Source organism: Carya illinoinensis, chromosome 1 (genome assembly GCF_018687715.1).
Source record: "Carya illinoinensis cultivar Pawnee chromosome 1, C.illinoinensisPawnee_v1, whole genome shotgun sequence".
Lineage (NCBI taxonomy): Eukaryota > Viridiplantae > Streptophyta > Magnoliopsida > Fagales > Juglandaceae > Carya > Carya illinoinensis.
Window position 1 is genome coordinate 25,923,201 of NC_056752.1, and position 22,483 is coordinate 25,945,683.

Here is a 22,483-nt window from a genome sequence, read left to right on the forward strand (position 1 = left end):
ATCCACATTGGTCTATGCATATGCATATGCAAAGTCATATTTGCATAATATGAGCCTAAATCTATCTATATTGGATTATGCATTTTCAAATATTTGCATAGGTATGGACAGTACTTTTACATGTTTGAATATCTACTATTCACTTTCCAAAACATATTTTACTCATTCTTTCTCTCTCCTTCTACTCTCTTTCTACATATTTTACCTTTATATATTTTACTATATATTTTACTCATTCACTCACCAAAAGATATTTTATTCAAATATTTTATATATTTGAAAATCAAACCCGTGCACTTTTCTCTTATAGGTTCTGAGTACATGTATTGGTGTTAATGAAATTTCTTTATATGCTAATTATATATATTAACCCAATACATGGAAATTACAAACCCAATACATGAAAATTACAAACTCTATTAAAAAAAGTAAAAAAAAAAAATATATAATATTTTATTATTATTTTGTTTTAAATTTGCATAAGTTAATGTGAGAGTTTTGCTTGCATGGTAAATTGGATTTTCAAAAAATGTGATTTTGCATATGAATATGTATAAATCAATGTGGATACTCTTACAATATATAGATTAAATAGTTAAAATTAAATTAAACTGATATTAACTAAAAGTGTACTTTAAATTTGTGTTTGAATTCTTAAATTGAGTTGAGTTAAGTTAAGATAAAATAAAAATTGAAAGTTGAATAAAATATTATTATAATATTAATTTTTAATATTATTATTATTTTAAAATTTAAAAAAAAATTATTTTTTATATTTTATATTAAAATTTTAAAAAATTATAATAATTAGATAAAATAAATCGAGATGATTTTCTGTCCTAACTTTAATGACTGTGCTCTTAATGACTGTGCTCTTGATACTACTACCGCTCTGGCCGTCAGTACACTCCAACTGCACCAGCCCCAGCCTTTCTTTCGCATCAATTCAGCTTTCCGTTCATTTATTAGTCCCCCTACTGCGACTCAAGCTTTCTTTCGTTTCAGCTCAGCCTTATTTCTTTTCGGTGTCAGCTTCTGGTCCCTGTCAAACCACAGATCAGTTCTGGCTACAGAAGTCCAAGCAAAAGCCCCACCCATCACATTCACACTCCAAGCCTCCCTTACAGATCGAGGCTCTCTCAACCGACCATCCCATCCGATTCTGCTCAGAATTACCGCCAAAGAAACGTTCATCAATCTTCTGACGTATGCCCCGACTCTCCTTATGTGTAGATCTAACTGCCGTCGAGTCCCTCCAACCAGAACTTCTCCGCCCCACGGCTGCAGTAGCGAGATCAGCGAAGGTTTTTCCTCTCTCTCTCTCTACTGACTCATGGAATACGTTTTGGATTGCATGTTCTGAAAATGTGTTCTGCGCAAAATTTTTCTGAATATTTGTTGGGTACTAATGTTTTTATTAGATTATATTTACGAGATCATGAATTATGGTGTGTTGTAATCCAATTTTATGTGTTTTTTGGTGTTTAATATGATGCCCTGTGCTTGCTTTCGTTGTATGTTTAGCTGTGTAAAGTGCTTTGAATTTTTTTACTAGCTTGAAAACCAATTAAAAACATATACCGAAATTTTTACTAGCTTGAAAACCAATTAAAAAGTAGAAGGTGGTTTACGTGGATATTCATCCTCTCTGACATTTTTTTAATTATATGATTTATTAGGGAATGAAATTTTGTTGCTAAGAGCCAAACAGCCTTGCAGAGAAAAGCAAGAGAGACAAAATGCTATTAGTCTAACTTTGGAATGGGCTGTTTTGGGAAAAAAGACGGTAATATTTTATTACCATGACCTCTGCCTTTTTCTGTCTTTTTATAGTTTTTTAATATTTACGTTATCAATTTCACGAATCATTTTTAGTTAGTTTATGTAATGCATACATATTTACTTCCATGCACATATTTTAATAAGAATTTATCTAGCTATTTTTATTAGACACAGAATAAAGAGTTTTGCTACATACAAGTACAGTTGCGCACTAATCTATATACCAACACTGATTTATTCATACTTAAAATTTAAGTTAACACTGTTTTTAATAAAATTTATTTTTTAACCAATCACATCATATTGGTGCACAGATTAGTGCACAATTGTGCTTGCAACTATACTTTTCCCAGAATAAATGGACTGAAGATGCATAGTTTCTTTAGGATGTTGATAGTTTCTTGAGATATAGGGCTTGTTTGGAAGTAGATTTCATTTCAAAATTTTCATCTCATTCCATCTCCATTCCAAATATAATTTAAATATAAATATTTTCAAACAAATCATTACAATTTTTTTAATTAATTGTAACACACTGCCTAATTACGATTAACGCTTAATTGCCCTTTAGAATAAGCTTATAATTTGGGCTTTATATATATATTTTTTAAAAAAATAGTTAAGACTTGTTTTACACATTAGATTATGGCACTTAGAGCACTAGTAGTGGGCTCAACAAATTTTAGTTAAAATTTAGCTAGAAAATTCACTTTTATAAATTTTAGCTAGCCACTTTTTATAATACCAAATAATAGGCTCAACAAATCTTTCACTATTCTATTAAAATATTGATTTTGAACTTTTTATTGAATTTTAATTCTAATTGTAATTTGAATATGATTATATTAAATATTATGATTGCATTAAAGTTTATTGTTCTATTAAAATTTATAGTTATATTATTATTGTATTAAAATTTATGGTTGTATTATTGTTGTATTAAAGTTTATGGTTGTATTATTGATGTATTAAAATTTATAAGGGCTATATTTTTCCAACGGTTATATTTTTTAACAGTTATATTATTGATGTATTATTTTTTTTTAACGGCTATATTTTTCTAACGGTTATATTTTTTAACGGTTATATTTTACCAACGGTTATATTTTTTAACGGCTATAATTCTCCAACGGTTATATACTTTCACTATAAAATATAACATTTCTTCAACAATTTCATTCACTTCAACTCAAGTATCTCTTTGAAACCTTTGATTCTCATTTTCTCTCAATGGATCGTTCGCTTTTTCACAAAATGACATTTATTGATTTAGATTCTGACGAAGAATTTGAGATAGCGAGACAACTTATTTAGGAAGAAGAAGGATCAAGCTCACGTGATTCTTCTAAAAATGCACGTAGATTCATAAGGCGCGATCGATTGCAAGCCCACTAAAATCTATTTCGCGACTATTTTGCTGATCCTCCAATCTATCATCACAAATATTTTTGAAGGAGGTTCCGGATGAGTCGTCCTCTATTTCTCCGTATCCAAGCTGCAGTAGAAGCCCATAAACCTTATTTTGTTAAAAGACGAGATAATTCTGGAAGACTTGGTTTTTCTTCCCTTAAAAAAATAACAGCTGCTTTAAGTATGCTTGCATATGGTGTAACGGCTGATTTTATGGATGAATATTTGAAGATTGGAGAGACTACTGCATTAAGAAGCCTAAAGATGTTTGTCAAAGCTGTTGTTTCAATTTTTTCTGAAGAGTACTTAAGAAAACCCAACAATGATGACATTGTTAGATTACTCGCAGTTGGTGAGAAACGTGGATTTCCAGGTATGTTAGGGAGCATCTATTGTATGCATTGGAAGTGGAAGAACTGCCCAACTGCTTGGCATGGTATGTATTCTGGTCATATCCATGAACCAACATATGAACCAACAATTATTTTAGAAGCAATAGCTTCTTACGATCTATGGATTTGGCATGCCTTTTTTGGGTTACCGGGGTCTCATAATGATATAAATGTACTTGATAGATTATTTATATTTTTTGACCTTGCTCAAGGGCGTACTCCGACTGTTAATTACACTATTAATGGTCATAACTATGCAATTGAGTACTATCTTAATGATGGCATTTATCCGCAATGGGCAACATTTGTTAAAACTATCTCAGCTCCACAAGGAAACAAGAAAAAATATTTTGCTGCAGCCCAAAAGTCCGTAACGAAGGATGTGGAGCGTGCTTTTGGTGTGCTTCAAGCACGATTTGCTATAATTCGTGGACCTGTATGGTTTTTCCACATTGAAACACTCAATGAAATTATAATGGCATGCATAATTTTACATAATATGATCATTGAAGATGAACGGGCTGACAATGGAGAAGAAGAGTTTGAATATGAACAGTTGCCAGAAACTACACATGATCCAGTGTCAACTGGCCCTACACCTGAATTTAACGAGTTCATTCAACGTCATCATGCTCTTAGGGATAGAAGAATCCATTCTCAACTCCAAACAGATCTCATCGAGCACTTATGGCAACAATATGGTGCCGCATAAGACATGGTACTATTAAATTTATGGTTATATTAAATTTCTTGTTGTATTAAGTTTATGGTTGTATTAAGTTTATAGTTGTATTAAGTTTCTTGTTGTATTAAGTTTATGGTTGTATTAAATTACTTCATAATGATCACTATGAAGTGATTAATCTAATAAACATAAATATAAAATTACTTCATAATGATCAATGAAAAAAAATTATCTAACAAACATAAATATAACCTTACTCCATAACGGTCAATCTAAAGTAATTAATCTAACAAACATAAACAAAAAATACAGCTAGTTTTTCCTAGCACGACTTGCAAGTATTTCCATTTGTCGTTGAAGATAATATTGTTGTAGCATTGGAGGCATGACACTTGTATTTAATGTCATAATTCTTTCATCTTCTTTCTTTTCTTCAAGACGTGCTTTCACTTGTTGAAGTAGTAAATTCTCTTTTTGAATACGTAATTCGTCTTGCCTAACACTCACTTCCTCTTGCTTAAGACACAACATTTTATTGTCATGATCACGTGCTTCTTGCATAAGCACAAGTTTACTCTTTCTAATTTCCGCCATCTCATTTAGTACCACAAGAGAGTCGGAGTTTGTCATTTCTTTTTTCTTTCGTTTCTCTTTTTCTGCTTTACGACCTATTGGTCATTCCAAATTTGAAGATGCAATATGAAAATTCTCATCTTCGCCTAGATTTATTGAATTTGGTGTCAAATCATGTGAACTTGGTTTCTTCTTTGGCTTCACCATGTCCATATGTTCCACCCACTTTGGATGGAATCTTAACACCCGCCAACAATGATCAAAGTTAAAAGACTTCTTCTCTAACTCCAAGAACATAACCTTTGCCTTGCCAATCTACATACATAAAGGACCATGGTTCTAAATAAATAAGATGTTAAAATAAAAATAGCATGTTAAAAAATAAGGTTAAAAGGTGCAAAACATACATTGTCTTGCTCGTTAAACCCACTTGGATGCATTCCTTCGACTTGAGCCAAGTAACCACAAAACTTATTTGTAGCTTGTTGAATCGTCGACCACCAATTCATTAGAGATGTGTAGATGCGTAATGTTACCCAGATGACTAACACAAGATGAGGGATGAATTGAGTTATATTTAAAAAAATAATAATTATAAATCAAATATACAATATAAAATATAAACAAAATACGAAACAATAATAAATATAAAGAGTAAGGGTAAGAGAGAAGCAAACTCAGTATGTTAACGAGGTTCGGCCCCACGGTTTACGTCCTCGCCTCAAGCTACCCCTTGAGGATTCTCAAATTCACTATTTAACCTCATTCAGGTGGAGATAGAAACCTATTACACATTTGAACAACACCGCTACAAAGAATCTGTGTAGAATACCCTCTACACTTGCAATCACCTTACACGTGGTGATTCAACTATTTCCTGTGTATAACACTTTCTACACATACAAGGGTTATACACACCCTTTTACTGATACAAGAGCTGATAATGGGTAGGTTATTAGAAAACATTCCTCAATGAGTGAAATAAGAACAATACAGCGCAAGCTATATTTCTCTCAAAATGAACAATGATTAAAGCTCATTACTTAGAGAAGAGAGAATGAAATCTTTGAATGAATGTTGTATGCTCTTGGTGTTGTAAATGTGAAGCTCTCAAATAATTTATTTATAGGCATATGAAACTTCATATTCAAATTTAAAAATATTCACATGTCAAAAATAACATCATTCACTTCTTCAAAAAATTCAAATAAAAGGTTCTTCTTTTTCAAAAATTTCAAATCTAATATTTTATTTTCGGCATATGACAAAAGGAGCACACTTTACTTTTCAAAAAATTCAAACCTAATCTTTTTACTTTTTGTATATGACAAAAGGAGTACACTTTACTTTTCAAAATTTTCAAACAAAATCATCTATCTTTTGCATAAGTAAAAAAAAGCATCAATCACTTTTGAAAATATTCAAATAAAACATGCACATGTGAAAAATGACAATCAATCATCTTTAATATTTTCAAAATTTAAATTTTAATCATGTAATGCACATGTGAAATATGACAATCAGTTGTCTTTCAAAATTTTCAAAATATTCATGCACATGTGGAAAATGTATTTTAATGCTTTATGATAAAATATTAATTTTGAGCCTTAATCCTAATTTCGAATTTTTAAGAGATTTACAACATTATTCTATGATTTTAATGTGAACTTGTTCCCTTCTTGCTCATGCTTGTTTCCTTGATGTGCTTGACTCCATTGTGTAGACAACTTGAGCTTGGGACTCCTTTATTTTTTGAATTCATTTGTTATCATCAAAATCCATGTATAGATATATAATTATACAAATCTTGAAACCTTTGGTTTAACAATCTCTCCCTTTTTGATGATGACAAATACTTGATAGAATCTGAAGTCTGTATTAATACTTAAGCTTCCCCTGAGAATGTGCGTTAGTTTTTCAAGCAAAAGTATGAATATAATTCCAAGCATATATAACAAGTTTAGCAATTCAAACAATATTAATGTTCTAGTCTAACACTTCTCCCCCTTTTGACATCATTTAAAAGGATTCGCAACAAGTAAATGGATTGAAGAAAAAAGGTGCGTTAGTAGAAACTGTAGATAGTTGAAAAAATGGACCCGTCCGTGACCTGACATGTGGCTGAAGATTTAGAAAAAATCGCCTGATGTTGTTGACAAACGAGATTGAGGGATCTGAGTTTCTAAAAAAAATGTCATTTTCACCGATCGGTAAAAAAAATCGCATTGCACATTGACTTGGATGATAGCTTGTCTTGTTCTTTATACTATATCTATAAAATCAGACTTAAAGTTCATCCAATCCACATCAAATTTTCTTCTCATCTCTATAACTCATCTGCATTTCTTCAATATTCTCGCTTTAAGCTTTTAATTCTTTTCTCAATGGCTCATTTTTCTAATATTTCTCTACATCCATCCATGAGGTATTCTACACCTCAACCTCCTGTTCTTTCTGCAGCTTCCACTACAAAAAAAAAGGCTATTTGAGGCTAAATTTATTTCCGGCGGTAATACTTTAGTCGCAAATAGCCAGTTTTGTAACTTCGGGAAAATGTTTGTGTCAACTAGAAAATGTAGCCGGAAAAAATTACTATTTGAGGCGACATTTGTGCGCCGGAAATATTTTGGCCGCAAATAGTTCGTTTTCCATTCCAAAATCGACTTAATAATATTTTTGCCGTTATACTTACATTGTTACAGCGACAATTCTTTACTTGTTATGGCGACTTTCTGATCGCCTTAATAAATTTTCCACTTATTTCCCTCCCGCGTCATCTTATTTTCCCACGCTCGATTTTTCCCTCTCTTTCTCGCGCTCTCTCTCTCTCTCGCTCTCGGGTTCTACAGGAGGGGTTCCTTTCAAAAGCCATCGCAGCCGTCGACTCGCCGTCTTCTCGCCGGTGAGTTTGTCTTTACTACTCTCAGGCTCCATTAATCTCTCTCTCACTCTCTGTAACCCTTGCCCCTCCGAGTTGTACCATTTTTATCTGTCCTTGAAACAAATTACAGAAATGATTATGAGTTTCTTCTCTCCTTCATTTCTGCCATTTCTGTAATTTTAATGAATCAAAATTATATATACTTTAGGTTGCTTTAGTGCCGCATTATATATTTCGTTGGGCTTGTGTACATTGACGAGGCTCTGTTTGTGTATGTATCAGCGGCCTCCAATGTTTGTGACTTTCATGGCTTTCTAGCTGATTCAAGAAAATAATGTATATATCAGTTATAAAAAATAATGTATTATCTACATAAAGTCAGAATAGAAAGCATTAATTTTATTTTCTTATATATATATATATTAAGTAGAAATTTGAAGCAAATTAAAAGCACTAATTGGAAAATCTCAAAAGTGCCTTTGATCTTTACAGAAGTGCCTTTGATCTTTAGGCATGTGAATTCTTTTTGGCTCATGGGGCCGACAGGGTAGTGTTCATAAGAATTATACCACAAAGGTCATGTACGTATGAGCTAGCTCCTAAGTTTTATATATTAGTAAATTTTTCTAAGAATGTAATTAAGTGACAATCGTATTGAATTAAAGCAATGAGATCTATATATGAGGTTGTCTTGTTTTGTTTTGTTTTGTGTTTTTTTTTTTTGTTTTTAAATGTAATGTTGCTTTAGAAGGAACAGATCAAATAAGGAGATCAAGCATATATTATTGTTACCCATAACACAAGTGTTGATAATTTCTAAATATCTTTTGTGTTCTATTTTGTTGGAATACTATAAATTATATTTGTAGAGCCAATATATGAGTATATGTGTTCCCTTTTTTTTTTTTTTTTTGAGATTATGAAACCTCATTTGAACAATAATCAATAGCCAAAATAGAATGTATGTACCTATTTTAGTAATTGCTTCTTTAGAAAGATGCAGTTGCTTCTTTAGTAATTCAGTACATATTTTTTTCCTCTTTTATCTTTTTGGAGCATGTTGCAGACTCTACACCCTCGAATTAATAGTAGAGTATATATATATATAGTCCCCCAAAGTTTCATTTGCATGTTGGGTTTGCTGAGGTGTGTGTCTGCATTATGCATGCCTGGCCTAGTACTGGATTTAGCATATATGTAAGAAAGGAAGCTACGGCTGCTTTTTAATACTCACAACCTTTTCATTAGACATATCAGTGAATAACTTGATTTTCTCACACGTGTGGGATTTAGCACTGTGGTTTTTATTCCATATTGATTCCGGCTACAAACATTGGTGGGTGCTTATGGTTATATGTTGTATTATTATTGAATTGTTCATATTTCAATCTGTACTCTTATGATTTGTCAGATCTGTTGTGTTTATGGGGTGAAAAGCTAGCATACAACTTTCTAATCTCCTCCTTATAAAAAACTAGCATATACAACTTTTTGTGTCAAAGATGCATATAAACTTGTGCCTGTTCAATCTGAGTGAACTTTAGAGGGACATGCCGGGTTTAAATTGGATTAAGTTAATAATTTAGAAGAGCAAAAACTTGTTCACATGTACAATTATCAATTTTGCTTTCTACGTATACATTCTAAAAGCTTGGAGATTTAAGTTAGTGAAAACTTTGGCGCCATGATAAGAGTAGATATGTTATATGTATTTTCAGATTCCTTTGTAGTTGCTTATTACTGATTGTGTTCGAAATGTATTGAGAAGTTATTACAAGCATTGAATCCACCTTAGCTGCTGAGTGCCCCCCCGCTCAAATACAAAAGAAAAAGTACAGAAAGTTCATATTGATTGAAAGATATTGTAGTTATTCTTGGGCTATGCCTACGGTTTTATTTATAAGACATTCTGGCGAGAAGGTGATTGTTATCATCATACAAAATTGTTGGTGCATACTGATTTCCATGAACAAAAATTTTTCTTTTTTAGGTAAAATAAAATTTTATTGTTCAATTTCCAAGTATCAGTGACAAGAGGCCCACTCTTTAACTCAGGTAGTTGTCAGCACATCAGGTCCTGCTAACCCCTCTTTCAAAATCTATAACAATAAATACAGGGTAAGCGACCAATTTAAAAAATGTGTATAAAGATATAAACCACATCAACAAATTATCTACCTTGTAAGTATCATCTTTCTCCATGCCTATGATAACACCAAAATCTGAACGCCTGAAGTAGTAAACAAAATAAATGCAAATTATCAGATTATCAAATTCAGTATTCACAGAAGGTTTAAACTTCAGGAGCTCCTCTTCAAATGGCTCAACGCCCCAGCAACTTAAAGAATCTGTTGGTATTTTCTTAAACAAATATCCACCCTCATTGCCCTCTCTTTGAATAAAGCTCACTTTCCATCTAAACTATGATGGAAAGTTTCTGCTGCAAAGCCTCCACTAGATGACTAGCACTAGAATCATCCCTTTCCCCCTTCCTTACTGCATCAATAACTCCCTTCGCATCCCCTTCAAACTGGACATCCCCTAACCCCAGATTATTAATGTGTCTGAGAGGAACATATTCTATTGCTGATTCTGTTAATTTTGATGGTTCTATGTTATAACTTATAAAGATGGTTCTATTGATGATTTGGAAATTTAAGTATGCTGCTGCATTTGTTAGTTGTGCACGTTTAAGACTTATAGTGTTCAAGTTTTAAGATTACTTCTAATACCCGTAATATGTATTCTAATGCTTGTTGTGATGTTTAAAAATGACCATTTAAGTATGTACGCAAGAGTACCTTTCAATCATGACTCTTTAGTCTTGTTCTTATATTGAATGATCTTTCATGTTGTTATTCATCATGATTTTTGTCAAACATAATATATAGCAGGCCACCCACATATTATTTGGCGATGGGTACCAGTTGTTGAAATAGGAATATATATATATATATATATATATTCCTCATCATATTAATCCAATTAATATGCTTATTTAGTAAAATGTAAATGGTAGTTTTTTAATAGTAAATGTAAGTATTCCCCATTACTTTAATTTGAAATTAATGGATAATCTTCTAGAAATCTTTTTATTCTATTTTATTTTATTTAAATGTGCTATTAAACATATATATACATGTTTATAGTGGGAAAAGTGGCTGCTGGAGTGGCATAGAGAAGGCGATAGGCACAAAGGAAAGGCGGAGTTGCTTGCGCATACGATAAATCTCACCGCTGGCCGCTCGGTAAGTCCGGAGATTTTGTCCCATCCTTCGTACAAGAGATTGCCTGGCCTCATTAACAAAGCATACCACAAGCGATTATTCCTACCAAAAACACGTGTTCAGGTGACATACACAACTATATATATATTGAATTAAGTAACTTCGGCCTATGAACATCATGTCCTTTCTATAAATGCCTCTTTGGAATATGGACTTATTTTGGATGCATGTATGCAAGCTCTTTCTTATTGTCAAACTGTCAATTTGCATGCTGTTAATTTGTGTATATATATATATATATAAATCTGCTATGCCAATAACCACGTACGATAATTAAAGAGGGATCAAGTTGCATATTTCTAATTAATTCAGCAAAGCATAATATTTGTCTTATTTAGTTAATTACTAACCAAAACATTTATCATGTAATATTATATATTACATACATGGTTTCCATATTGCCGACCACTTGAATAAATGTGTCAAAGGTACAAGTACTACTCATAAAATAGTATTGGCTATGTTTGAAGAGTTTTGTGCATGGATAGCATTGTTGGTGTGTTTTTTAGGTTGGATTTGTAAATATTTGACCTTGTTGTCCTTTGCTTGAAACTCATCTATAATGTTTTTGGTTTTAGTGCTAGAATTACTTCTCCTTGTGAAATGCGGCAATTGGATCATTTACTTGTAAAATAATATCTCTTTGTGGCAATTTAACATGTGCTCATATGTAAAGTTGGTGTGATATACTTAATCGGTGTTGGGTTTCCATCCTAGTATTATATAGCTTATAATACTTGAACATGAGGCCATTATTTGTGACTATATAAGATGACCCTTCTACAGCTATGACTATTGATATACTGTGGGGCATATAGGATATATAGCATCTAGAAATAAGTATATTTTATTTTGATTGAGATTCCAGCCCCTCTTCTATATATATACACATGTATATTTGTATATATATACAAAGGAGTAAAGCTGCCTACCCTTTCAAACTCCAAAACAAACTTTTGTGATGCTTACGTGATTTAACATATGATCTAGGTGGCATTGAGCTGCATTTATCCCTTACTAAACAACTTTTGCACCTCTACTTATTTCTAGATGGACAAGAGTTGGATGTAAATCTCTGATAGATTTGGATCTACGGAATATGCTAAAGGAGTAAAAGAGTTCCTTACCTTGGCCCAAACTTATGCTACAAGTGAAGAAATTCGCTGCCCATGTGTCCGATGTTCAAATAATTACTTCCTACCTATAAGTCAAGTAGAAAGACACTTGTTCATTAAAGGTATTCACAAGAATTACACGACGTGGATTTTTCATGGTGAAGAAGAAGATTTAATCATAAGTGATGATGATGATAATGTACATGATCCTGATGAAGAGGATGACTTCATTGATGATGTTGATGTTATGTTACGAGATATTCGGGCTGCGGGATTTCCTGATGTTCTCATAAGCGATTCATTCCATGTTGTGGGTTCCACATCGGTCGATACCTTTTCATCTCGGACTTTTGACCATCTGTTGGCTGATTCCCAGCGTCCTCTTTATGAAGGTTGTACAAAGTATTCTAAACTATCATTCACTGTCAAGTTGCTACACATTAAAATACTGGGTGGTTGGAGTGTAAAGTCTTTCGACATGCTTTTACACTTGTTGAAGTTGGCTTTTCCCAATGCCCTTTTGCCAAACTCATATCAAGAATCACGTAACTTGGAAAAAGGACTGGGCTTTACTTACACCAAAATACATGTTTGTCCGAATGACTGCATACTTTATTGGAGGGAAAATGTGGATAAAGACGAGTGCCCGAAGTGTAAACTTTCAAGGTGGAAATTCAGCAACACTAAGAAGAGGCGAATTCCTCAAAAGGTTTTAAAACATTTTCCGTTGAAGCCAAGGTTGAAAAGATTGTTTATGTCACAAAAAACATCAGTTGATATGCGGTGGCACAGAGATCAGCGTGTCATTCAGCAAGATATTCTAAGTCATCCTGCTGACTCTGAGGTGTGGACGACATTTGATCAAGAGCATGCTTAGTTCGCAGAAGATCCAAGAAATGTCAGGCTTGGTTTAGCTAGTGATGGTTTCAACCCATTTAATAATTTGGCTAAACCTTATAGCGTATGGCCAGTGATTCTTGTCCCTTACAACTTACCTCCGTGGTTGTGCATGAAGGATCTATTTTTTTTATCACTTCACTCTTGATTCCTGGACTAAGATCACCAGGAAATGAAATTGATGTTTATCTTCAGCCTTTGATAGATGAATTGATTGATCTATGGGATAATGGTGTCGATACATACGATGCAAAGGCCAAAGAGACTTTCAGATTGCATGCAGCATTGCTATGGACAATCAACGACTTTCCTGCTTATGGAAACCTCTCCGGGTGGAGTACTAAGGGGAAGATGGCATGTCCATCGTGCAAGGAAGAAACAGATTCGATGTGGTTGCCATATAGCCGAAAGCATTGTTACATGGGTCAGCGCTGATTCTTGCCATCGGGCCACATCTGGAGAAAGAAAAAGACTATTTTTAATGGCAGTGCAGAGCATCGTGATCTACCTACAATGTATTCAGGAGAAGATGTACTCATTCAACTCCAAAATATTCCTGATACAAATTTTGGCAAAGCTATAAAGAAAAGAAAGCGTACCACAGAGGAGTTCAATTGGACCAAGAAAAGTATATTCTTTCAATTGCCATATTGGTCGACTATAAAGATTAGACATAATCTAAATGTAATGCACATTGAGAAGAACATATGTGACAACATCTTAAGAACTTTGATGAATATCTGTGGCAAAACTAAAGATCATCCTAATGCACGTCGTGACCTTTCCACTCTCAATATAAGGGAGGAGTTACACCTTATTCAGGATGGACAACGCATTAGTATGCCACAAGCATGTTATACGTTGTATGGAGCTGAGCGGACTGATTTTTGTAATTGGTTGCACGGTGTGAAATTCCCGGATGGCTTCGCTTCAAACATTGCCAGATGTGTTAGTGTAAGTGACTGCAAAATCTCGGGGATGAAAAGTCATGATTGCCATATTTTCATGCAAAGATTACTTCCTGTTGCAATTTCTGGATACTTACGCCAAGATGTACGGTTGGCACTAACTGAGCTAAGCACTTTCTTCAAAGAATTGTGTGCTAGAACATGTAAGAAGGAAGTCTTAGCGCGGCTTCAATCTGATATCGTCGTTATTCTTTGCAAGCTTGAGATGATTTTTCTGCCTACCTTTTTCGACATAATGGTGCACTTAGCCTATCACTTGCCACGTGAGGCCCTACTTGCAGGGCCAGTTCAATAGGTGGATGTATCCTTTTGAGAGATATCTCGGAAAATTCAAGAGATATGTTAAGAATAAGGCCTACCCGGAAGGTTCAATAGCTGAGGCCTATATCCATGTTGAATGCTTGAATTTTTGTTCCATGTACCTCCATGATGTTGAAACTAGATTCAATCCTCCTGAACGTAACGTCGACGAAGGAGAAGAGGGTGTACGAGAGGGACTATCTGTTTTTTCACAGAAGGTGCGACCCATGGGTTTTGCATCACGTCACCAATTAGACGATGATGCTTTTATAAAAGCCAGATGGTATGTTCTTAATAACTGCACAGAGATTGGAGAATACCTAAAGTAAGTAACCAAACTAGTTACCAACTTAGACACTTTCCATTCTCAATATACTAATTTATGTTGCATCCCCTACATATACTTATTAACCGTTACATGGGCTTTTGTCTAGTGAGCACTACATGCAAGTGAGTGAAGAGTATCCCAATAATGCCGATAGTATGCATGCTGCAAAATTTCCAGACTGGTTCAAGTCACAAGTATGCAAACTCATTTGGAAGTCACGCCTTATTTCCTTTGGCCACATATGTTTGTTTAATGCGAAAACATGTATTGTTTTTACTTTATTTAATTCCTTATTTGAACTTGTGATAGATTCAAGCTAGGCGTGCTGATAATCCCGAAGAAGTTTTGGATGATCTATATGCCTTAGCATGTGGTCCTGACCCTTGGGGTGCGTCCTATTCTGGTTGCATAACCAACGGTATAAGATTTCACACAAAAAAAGGGGAAGAACATCGTCGCACCCAAAACTCCGGTGTCATGGTCATTAGTGAACAACCAGGATCTGAAAAACTTGAGTTCTTTGGTAGACTAACAGACATTTTGGAATTTCGCTACATGGGTTGGCGTCATGTTTGCTTATTCAAATGTGAATGGTTTGACATCTCTGATTCCAAACGAGGAATACGTATGGAACCACATCTTACTAGTGTGAATATGTCGCAGACAGCTTATAAGGACGATCCATTTGTTTTGGCGTCCCAAGCATCACAGGTATTTTACCTAAAAAATCGCAGCATCCGTGGGGAATGGTATGTAGTCCAAAAGGTCATACATAGAAATGTCTATGACCTTCCACGATCATCCCTTATTGAAGATAATGAATCTGATTTTAGTGACGTTGATGCATACCAAGAGGATAATTCTGGTGATGCTTACGTGAGTGTCTATGCTGATGACATCCCACTGCAAACAGACATGCACAGGCCGAATGTTGAACCGGAGCAGGTTGATGTTGACACATTGGTAATGCAAAGGTCTAATTGGGACCACTTTGAGCAAGGTTTTATCAATGACGATACCAGCGAAGACAATTCAGATCACAGCGCCGAACTAGAGGGTAGCATAGAAAAAGATAGTATCTCAACGGAGGATGAGATGAACCAGCGAATTGTGTGCTGGTAATAACCTCGTGATTCCACATAACCCATTGTGTTTACTTCAATCTGATATCATTTCGCCACTAATTATGCTCTCGTCTTTTCCATCGTTTCTTATCTAATGCAGGAGTTATTACCAGGTTGATTGCAGCGTGGCAATATCTTGTTGTATTGATGTTTGAATGCCCTTGATACTTCAAGTGATACTTCAAGAATAGCAAATATTCCATTGAATGGATGTGTTTGCACCCTTTATGTATTTCTGTTGAATAGAAGACTTTTATCACTTTAGTATAATTTTGTGTGTTGTGCTTGACAATATATTAGTTTGTTATTTTTCAAAGAATTTGACAAAGTTTATTGGTATATTAAGTTCAAGCAACAATTGAGGAATCCCCACACTCCTTTATGCCCAGAATTTGGCAAAGTTTATTGGTATAATTGTATATACTTAGTGTGATTGCAGGGATACTCTATTGGTTTCCTTCGCCTTGGATATGCCGATCACTGGAAGAGGTAGAGGTCGATCACGTGGAGTGAGGGGTGGCCGAGGCCGAGGTAGATCTCAAAGAAATGATGAAGTTCAGGATATAGTACCCATTCCTGCCCTTGCTGCCCAAGATGATGCATTCTCAAGCTCAGATGACTCAACTGAGCCACCTGATTGCATCCCGAGCACAGAACCCAATGACATACCAATAGTTGATTCACAGAGTGCAAACCTGGATGGTATATTTCTATTTTTCTGAGGTGTTATTTTACATAGTATGTTAGTGGTTGCTTAATTTGATTGTTACAGGAAATATATGATGCTAACATGTCAATTGAAAACATTAGTACCACTAAGCCAGAAGCGTGGTCGAGGAGCAGCAAAAAGCACAGAGTTTGAGAAGTTACGAAAGCATGGAAAGATACCCTTGAGAATTAAGGATGGTGAGACTGCACCTTGTTGTGAAAATGCTACAATTTTTACTACAAGGGTTACATGGTTGGTCAAGCACCATATGGACTTGAGTCATGCTAGCTGGCATGCCGTTCCAGCTAATGAGAAGGAAGAATTGGTAACACGCGTTCAGGTTAGCTTGATTTGGAATTTCATACATTTTCAAATAGAGTATTTGAAATCCCAACATTGCAAATATAAAACTCGTAGCACTAATTATAATTAATATGTTTGCTGATAGTCCCTAGGCTGACTTCATCCTCGATTGGACCAAGAAGAATCACTGTGATACGGTTACGAAGACACTTCGGAAGCGGTTTAATCATATTCGCTATGATTTACATAAAACCTACAAGAAATACGAGAGTAATGAATAAGCACTCGCGAATGTGCCACCGTTAGTGACACCAACCACCTGGGTGAAGTTATGCGCTCGATATGCAAGCAAGGAGTATAAGGTAAGTTGGAAGTCAAATATTGAATTAACGTTGCTTTGTGAAGAATATTTTTTACGCACTGTTTGACACATGTTAAGCTTGACACGTGTGATTGCTTTCATGTATATCATGTCTCGTTTGAGTGCAGCGAATGTCTGAACGAAATAAAGGTAATAGAAAGAAGCAAGAAAACAATCACACGGCTGGACGAAGGTCCTTTGTCCGCCTAATGGAGATGAGGGTAAGTCAATTAAGCTCGATATGCAAGATGCACATCAATGAGACCTTAAGATGATATAGTTTAAGTGTAAGTTGAATTTAATTTGATTGTATTGGCAGTCTGGGAATGAGGAGAATTTAGTCGATTTTTTTAAAGAAGTGAGGTGGTCAAAGAAAAAGAACAAATTTGTGACTCCCATTGCTGAAGAGAAATATGTGAGTGTTAAAGTAAAAGCCTAAATTAATATGGGTTCAATTGCCAAATTATTATATGGTGTTGTCTAAGTACATATTCCTTACTAACATTTGTGATTTTTCCAATGGTTAATAGCTAGAGATGGCTGCAAAGATGTCAGAGTTGGAGCCGGAGAAGAGGACTAATGAGGCTGCAGCAACAATCTTTAAGGAAGTTTTGGGCCAAAGATCAGGGTATGTAAGGGGGCTTAGCGAGATGGTTATTTCGGAGTCATCTAGAGAAGCAGCTGATGCCCAAATAGCAGAATTAACTGAATGTGCAGAAAGGTTTGAGAAAGCTGCTTCAGATTATAAGGGCCAGCTTGATGACTTACGAGCGAATGTCATGATGCTAATGGAGAGACAAGTTGAATACGACAAATTCATGTTGAGATATGAGTAAGAGCGGCAGACGCAGGGAGAGTCTCATAGAGAGACTCAGGGACCTGCATAGTTAATATTTGGCCATGAACCATTTTTTGTGAATTTTGATAAGGAGATGAAGGTGAAAGTAATATACTTTTCACAAAATGCCTCCTACTTAGTTAATATTTTGTTTAGGGTCTACTGGTGTGGGGTAGGTAGTGTAAGGTTAGGTTTTGTGGATATTTTGTAGCTTATGTCATTGTACGTTTCTCTTGCCACCAACTGCTCACATGGAAGTTATTGGTCATTGGATGTCAAACTGCTACAACAAGGTAAGTAATGTCCTACACCCATAGGCTCTTTTATGTTCTAATTTGAATTCTTAATGATTAGCATTGCATTTTATTTGCATGTTATGATTGACTTCGATTGAATAGTTTAAAAAAGAAAATCATCCCTCTTTGGTGCTACTGCAGTTTTGATTTCTCCTAAACCATCTGGAAACCTATGAAGTATATATGAGGCCTATTTCGTATCTCTTCCATTTTTTTGTATCACTTTGTATCTTTCTGTTAAAATTTCCTTGTTAAAAGCTTAAAGTTTCTGTCGAATACTATTAGAGACTGACTATTTGGTTTTATCAATGAAGCGTCGGACGATGGTTTACAGATTCGATGATGAGAAAGAAAATTCAAATGAAGAGGATCGACAACACCACAGCACGACAGGTGACTTTCTCTAAGAGGAGGAAGTGCATATTTAAAAAGGCTCTGGAGCTCTCAACTCTGTGCGAGGCTGAAATAGCACTCATTGTCTTCAGGGCTATCGGAAAGCTCTTTGATTACGCCAGCCCAAGGTTTCTCTCCCTCTCTCACTCCTCTTTACTTATAGAGGAACATATATCCTATTTATTAGAGTAAAGTAAGTACGTAGCTGTCTACTTGTTTATGAAGATTGACTTGTTCGTGCATTCACTAATTGGTTGAAAGAGAGATAGATGCTTAATTGAAAAGATTTATTTTTCTCTTGTTTTGTTGGTAAAGTTTCTTGAACTGATGGATGCTATAGGTGAGTCCAGATTGCTTTGCATACAGAGTTTCTGGTGATAAAGAAAGATGAAAAGCTGGATTGGATTAGATATAGTTTTATTTATATGTGTGGGTGTTAGTTCTGAACAAAAACAAGCTAACCACTGCAATTTGAATGAGTTTTTAAGAATTAATTAAACCCTAATAGAAGAATATAGCTGATTAATAACCAGTCACCATCCAAATTTTTCCTGACATCTGAATCGGTTCAAACCCAAGTTGGCTTCCATTAAACTTTTCCATTTTAGTCATGCGATGATTAAATAATTTATGCTCATTTTCAGGTTAGAAATCAGATAAATGATTCCCAGCTGTCTTCATTGTATATATGGGTTAATTCAAGTGAAAACTTGAACAGATTGTCTTTTGATTATAATTAATGTTGATATTAAATGTGGAAAAATGATACTTGTAATCTTGAGTAGCTTAATTAGGTGTTCAAGTTTTTCTTTAATGAATTACCGAAATTGAGGTATTGGTATTGTTGGAAATGACCATCTCATAAATCATAAAACAATTTCTAGAAGACTCAGATGTTTTCGTGACTATGGCGTTTGCCAGATTTTAATCATTTCTTAATATCAATGACATTACTTGTAGAAATAGAAAGATCAAAACTCCTATTGTTATATGGAGAATTTCATGTAGTGAGAAATTTATTGCTACATTGTTAAAAAAAAAAACTCCCGTGATAAAGGCATGCATGAAATGCAATTGGTATTGTTTTGGGATGATAGGTATAGGTGGATGCGCACTGTTTCATGCTTGGGATATTTAGTGAAAGCCTCAAACTGTTCTACTGGTTTAGTTTTAGACACTTGTTTGATTTTTTGTTTTTTTGCAAGGTCCTCTATCGATTCTTGCTTTGGGTTTTTATTCCTGTGTCCTAGAAATACATTATACTGCATACTTTTTGGGTTCCTGCTGTTAAATGTCTAGAGGGCGAGAGCAAATGGGCTCATTAGTGGGATTACAACCAAAAACAATTATACCATATGCAGAACAAGTGAAACAAATATATACTTAGATGTGCTGCCATCCCTGCCCATTTGCTTCTTTATTATCTTGACATGGAGTTCTATACCAACTATGCATGGAGAAATTTATTGCTACATCATTAAAAAATCTAATTAGAAAATCTGCATGCATAGTTGGTATAGAAAACATGTACGAGAAAAATAACAACATTGTTGAATACTTTGATTTATTGCATTTTGCATTCTATCTGGTTGTCCATGCTAGCTAGCTTGTGTTTGATGACATTTCTAAAAACTCATGACCTATTTTTTGTTCTTGTTTCTCACAGGATTGAACCAAGATATCAAGAAATAGAGCAAAAACATTTCATAAGCTGTCAAAGATTGATGGAAAAGCTAGCTAAACCGATATAGAAAAACTTTCACTTGTAAATTTTTGTTACATTGTGATATGTTGGATGGTTTTATGTAAAACTTAAAACAATGGCAGTGCAGTGGTTAAGCTTCAAATATGTACTTTGAGGTTATATAAATGATGTGTGTTGGCAAAAATTGAATTTCTCTATATATAGTATTTTTGGGTTTAATAACTTGCTTTGTTTATTAACAAGCAAGTATTCAGGGAAAAACAACGTATGAATGTACAAAACAGGAATTGCTTCCAAACATTTCTGGCGACAATATTCCGCCGGAATAAATTTGGCAACAGCAAAGCTTCACTATTTCCGGCTACAAATGTAGCCGCAAATACTTATTTCCGACGAAAAATATATAGCCGAAAAAAAATTGGCCAAGCAAACCTAGCAATAACTATTTTCGGCTAAAAAATATAGCTGCAAATAAGAATTTTCGGCTACAAATATATAGCCGGAAAATAAATTGGCGACTAAAAACTAGCCAGTATATATTTGCGGCTTTAAAAATGTAGCCGCTAATATATATTTCCGGCTAAAAAATATAGTCGGAAAGTATTTTTGGCTATGGATAATGGATATTGACAAAAATTATTGCGACAAAATTTTATTCATTTGCGGCTATTATTATTGTCGGAAATAATTTGTATTTCTGGCAATTATCAAATTAGCCGGAAAATGTTTTACTTGGCTCTTTAATAGCGGCTATTCGGTGGTGACTAGAAATAGCGGGTAATAACTAATAGCGGCTAAACCGTGTTTTTTTTCTGCTCTTGGACCCGCCGGAAATGGAGGAATTTCTTGTAGTGTTCCATTGGTACCATGTTGCAGCAAGAAAATAATAATTTGGCTAATAAGTCAGACTCCGATGCTATCTATGACTTGGTGAGTCTCGGAACTCGCTACTCTTCCTCTATTGTTGCTTTTTTCCAGCGGCTACAAGTCAGAAATCATGAAGTTGAAAAGGTCAAAGAACAAATTGTTGTACTTTGACGAAGTGTTCAAGAGTCTCACACAAGGGAAGGAATCATTCGGCAGAAGAATAAATAGTTGAAATCTCTATTAGATTCTTCATTCCGCTTGCCAGTTCCCATGGATAAGAATGACATGATATTGTATGAAGAGAATGAGCATCTCAAACATGAGGTTAGGAATCTCAAGTTTATGTAAAAGTATTTAAAAAATCTCTCTCTATTTTTATTGACTCTGGTCTATCTTTTAAGAGATATTCATAACATGTATCATACCTATTTCTCTTCTAATCATACATAATCTATCTTTTGGTAAAGATTTTATAAAAATATCTGCTAACTAATCATGTGTGTTTGTGAACTCTAGTACTATATCGCCTTTCTGCATATGATCTCAAAGAAAATGATATCTTATTTCAATATGCTTAGTTCTAGAATGTTGTATCGGGTTCTTTGAAAGATTTATAGCACTTATATTATCACATTTGATTGGAATGTGATTATACATGAGTTTAAAATCTTTAAGTTGTTGCTTCATGTAAATAATTTGAGTACAACAACTACCCGCAGCAACATATTTTGCCTCAACAGTAGATAGTGCAACAAAATTTTATTTTTTACTAAACCAGGAAACTAGTGCATGACCTAAGAAATGGCATACTCCACTAGTGTTTTTTCAATCTATTTTACAACCAGCATAATCAACATTTGTGTAGCTGATTAGATCGAAAGATGTGTGCTTAGGGTACCATAACCCTAGGTTAATTGTATCACTAAGATATCTAAAAATGCGCTTAACTGCAATTAAATGTGATTCTTTTAGAGATGATTGAAAGCGTGTACACAAGCACACACTAAACATAATATCTGGTCTACTGGCTGTCAAATATAATAAGCTACCAATTATACCTCGATATACCTTTGAGTCAACTGGCTTACCGGTTTCATCTTTATCAAGTTTAGTTGATGGGCTCATTGGTGTTTCAATTTCCTTAGCACCTTCCATCCCAAACTTCTTCAGTAATTTCTTAATATATTTTGATTAATTGATAAATGTCTGTGACGCCCCCAAATCCCCACGCACGGACACGGGAAATCAAGACGTCCGGATGATGACATC

At 34.5% G+C, this 22,483-nt stretch overlaps 1 protein-coding gene across 9 annotated transcripts; it reads left to right on the forward strand.

The window, feature by feature from the left end:
• The first annotated feature begins 908 nt into the window (after positions 1-908).
• On the forward strand, positions 909-20,525 carry LOC122313991. 9 transcript variants are annotated; one of them, XM_043129362.1, is made up of 14 exons: positions 909-1,304; positions 1,680-1,786; positions 10,873-11,073; positions 12,061-14,615; positions 14,725-14,812; positions 14,928-15,736; positions 15,843-16,444; positions 16,553-16,791; positions 16,900-17,116; positions 17,244-17,336; positions 17,435-17,530; positions 17,646-18,246; positions 18,564-18,770; positions 20,309-20,525. In XM_043129362.1, the coding sequence occupies exons 4-7, from the start codon at positions 14,290-14,292 to the stop codon at positions 15,895-15,897; spliced, it is 1,278 nt and encodes a 425-aa protein (XP_042985296.1). In that variant the 5' UTR covers positions 909-1,304; positions 1,680-1,786; positions 10,873-11,073; positions 12,061-14,289; the 3' UTR covers positions 15,898-16,444; positions 16,553-16,791; positions 16,900-17,116; positions 17,244-17,336; positions 17,435-17,530; positions 17,646-18,246; positions 18,564-18,770; positions 20,309-20,525. The 9 variants fall into 9 exon arrangements, 8 of the variants coding, with proteins under 8 accessions (XP_042985296.1, XP_042985288.1, XP_042985311.1 ...); XM_043129354.1 differs by having other exon boundaries at positions 17,646-18,770; XM_043129377.1 differs by lacking the exon at positions 17,435-17,530 and having other exon boundaries at positions 17,646-18,770.
• The last annotated feature ends 1,958 nt before the right edge of the window (positions 20,526-22,483 follow it).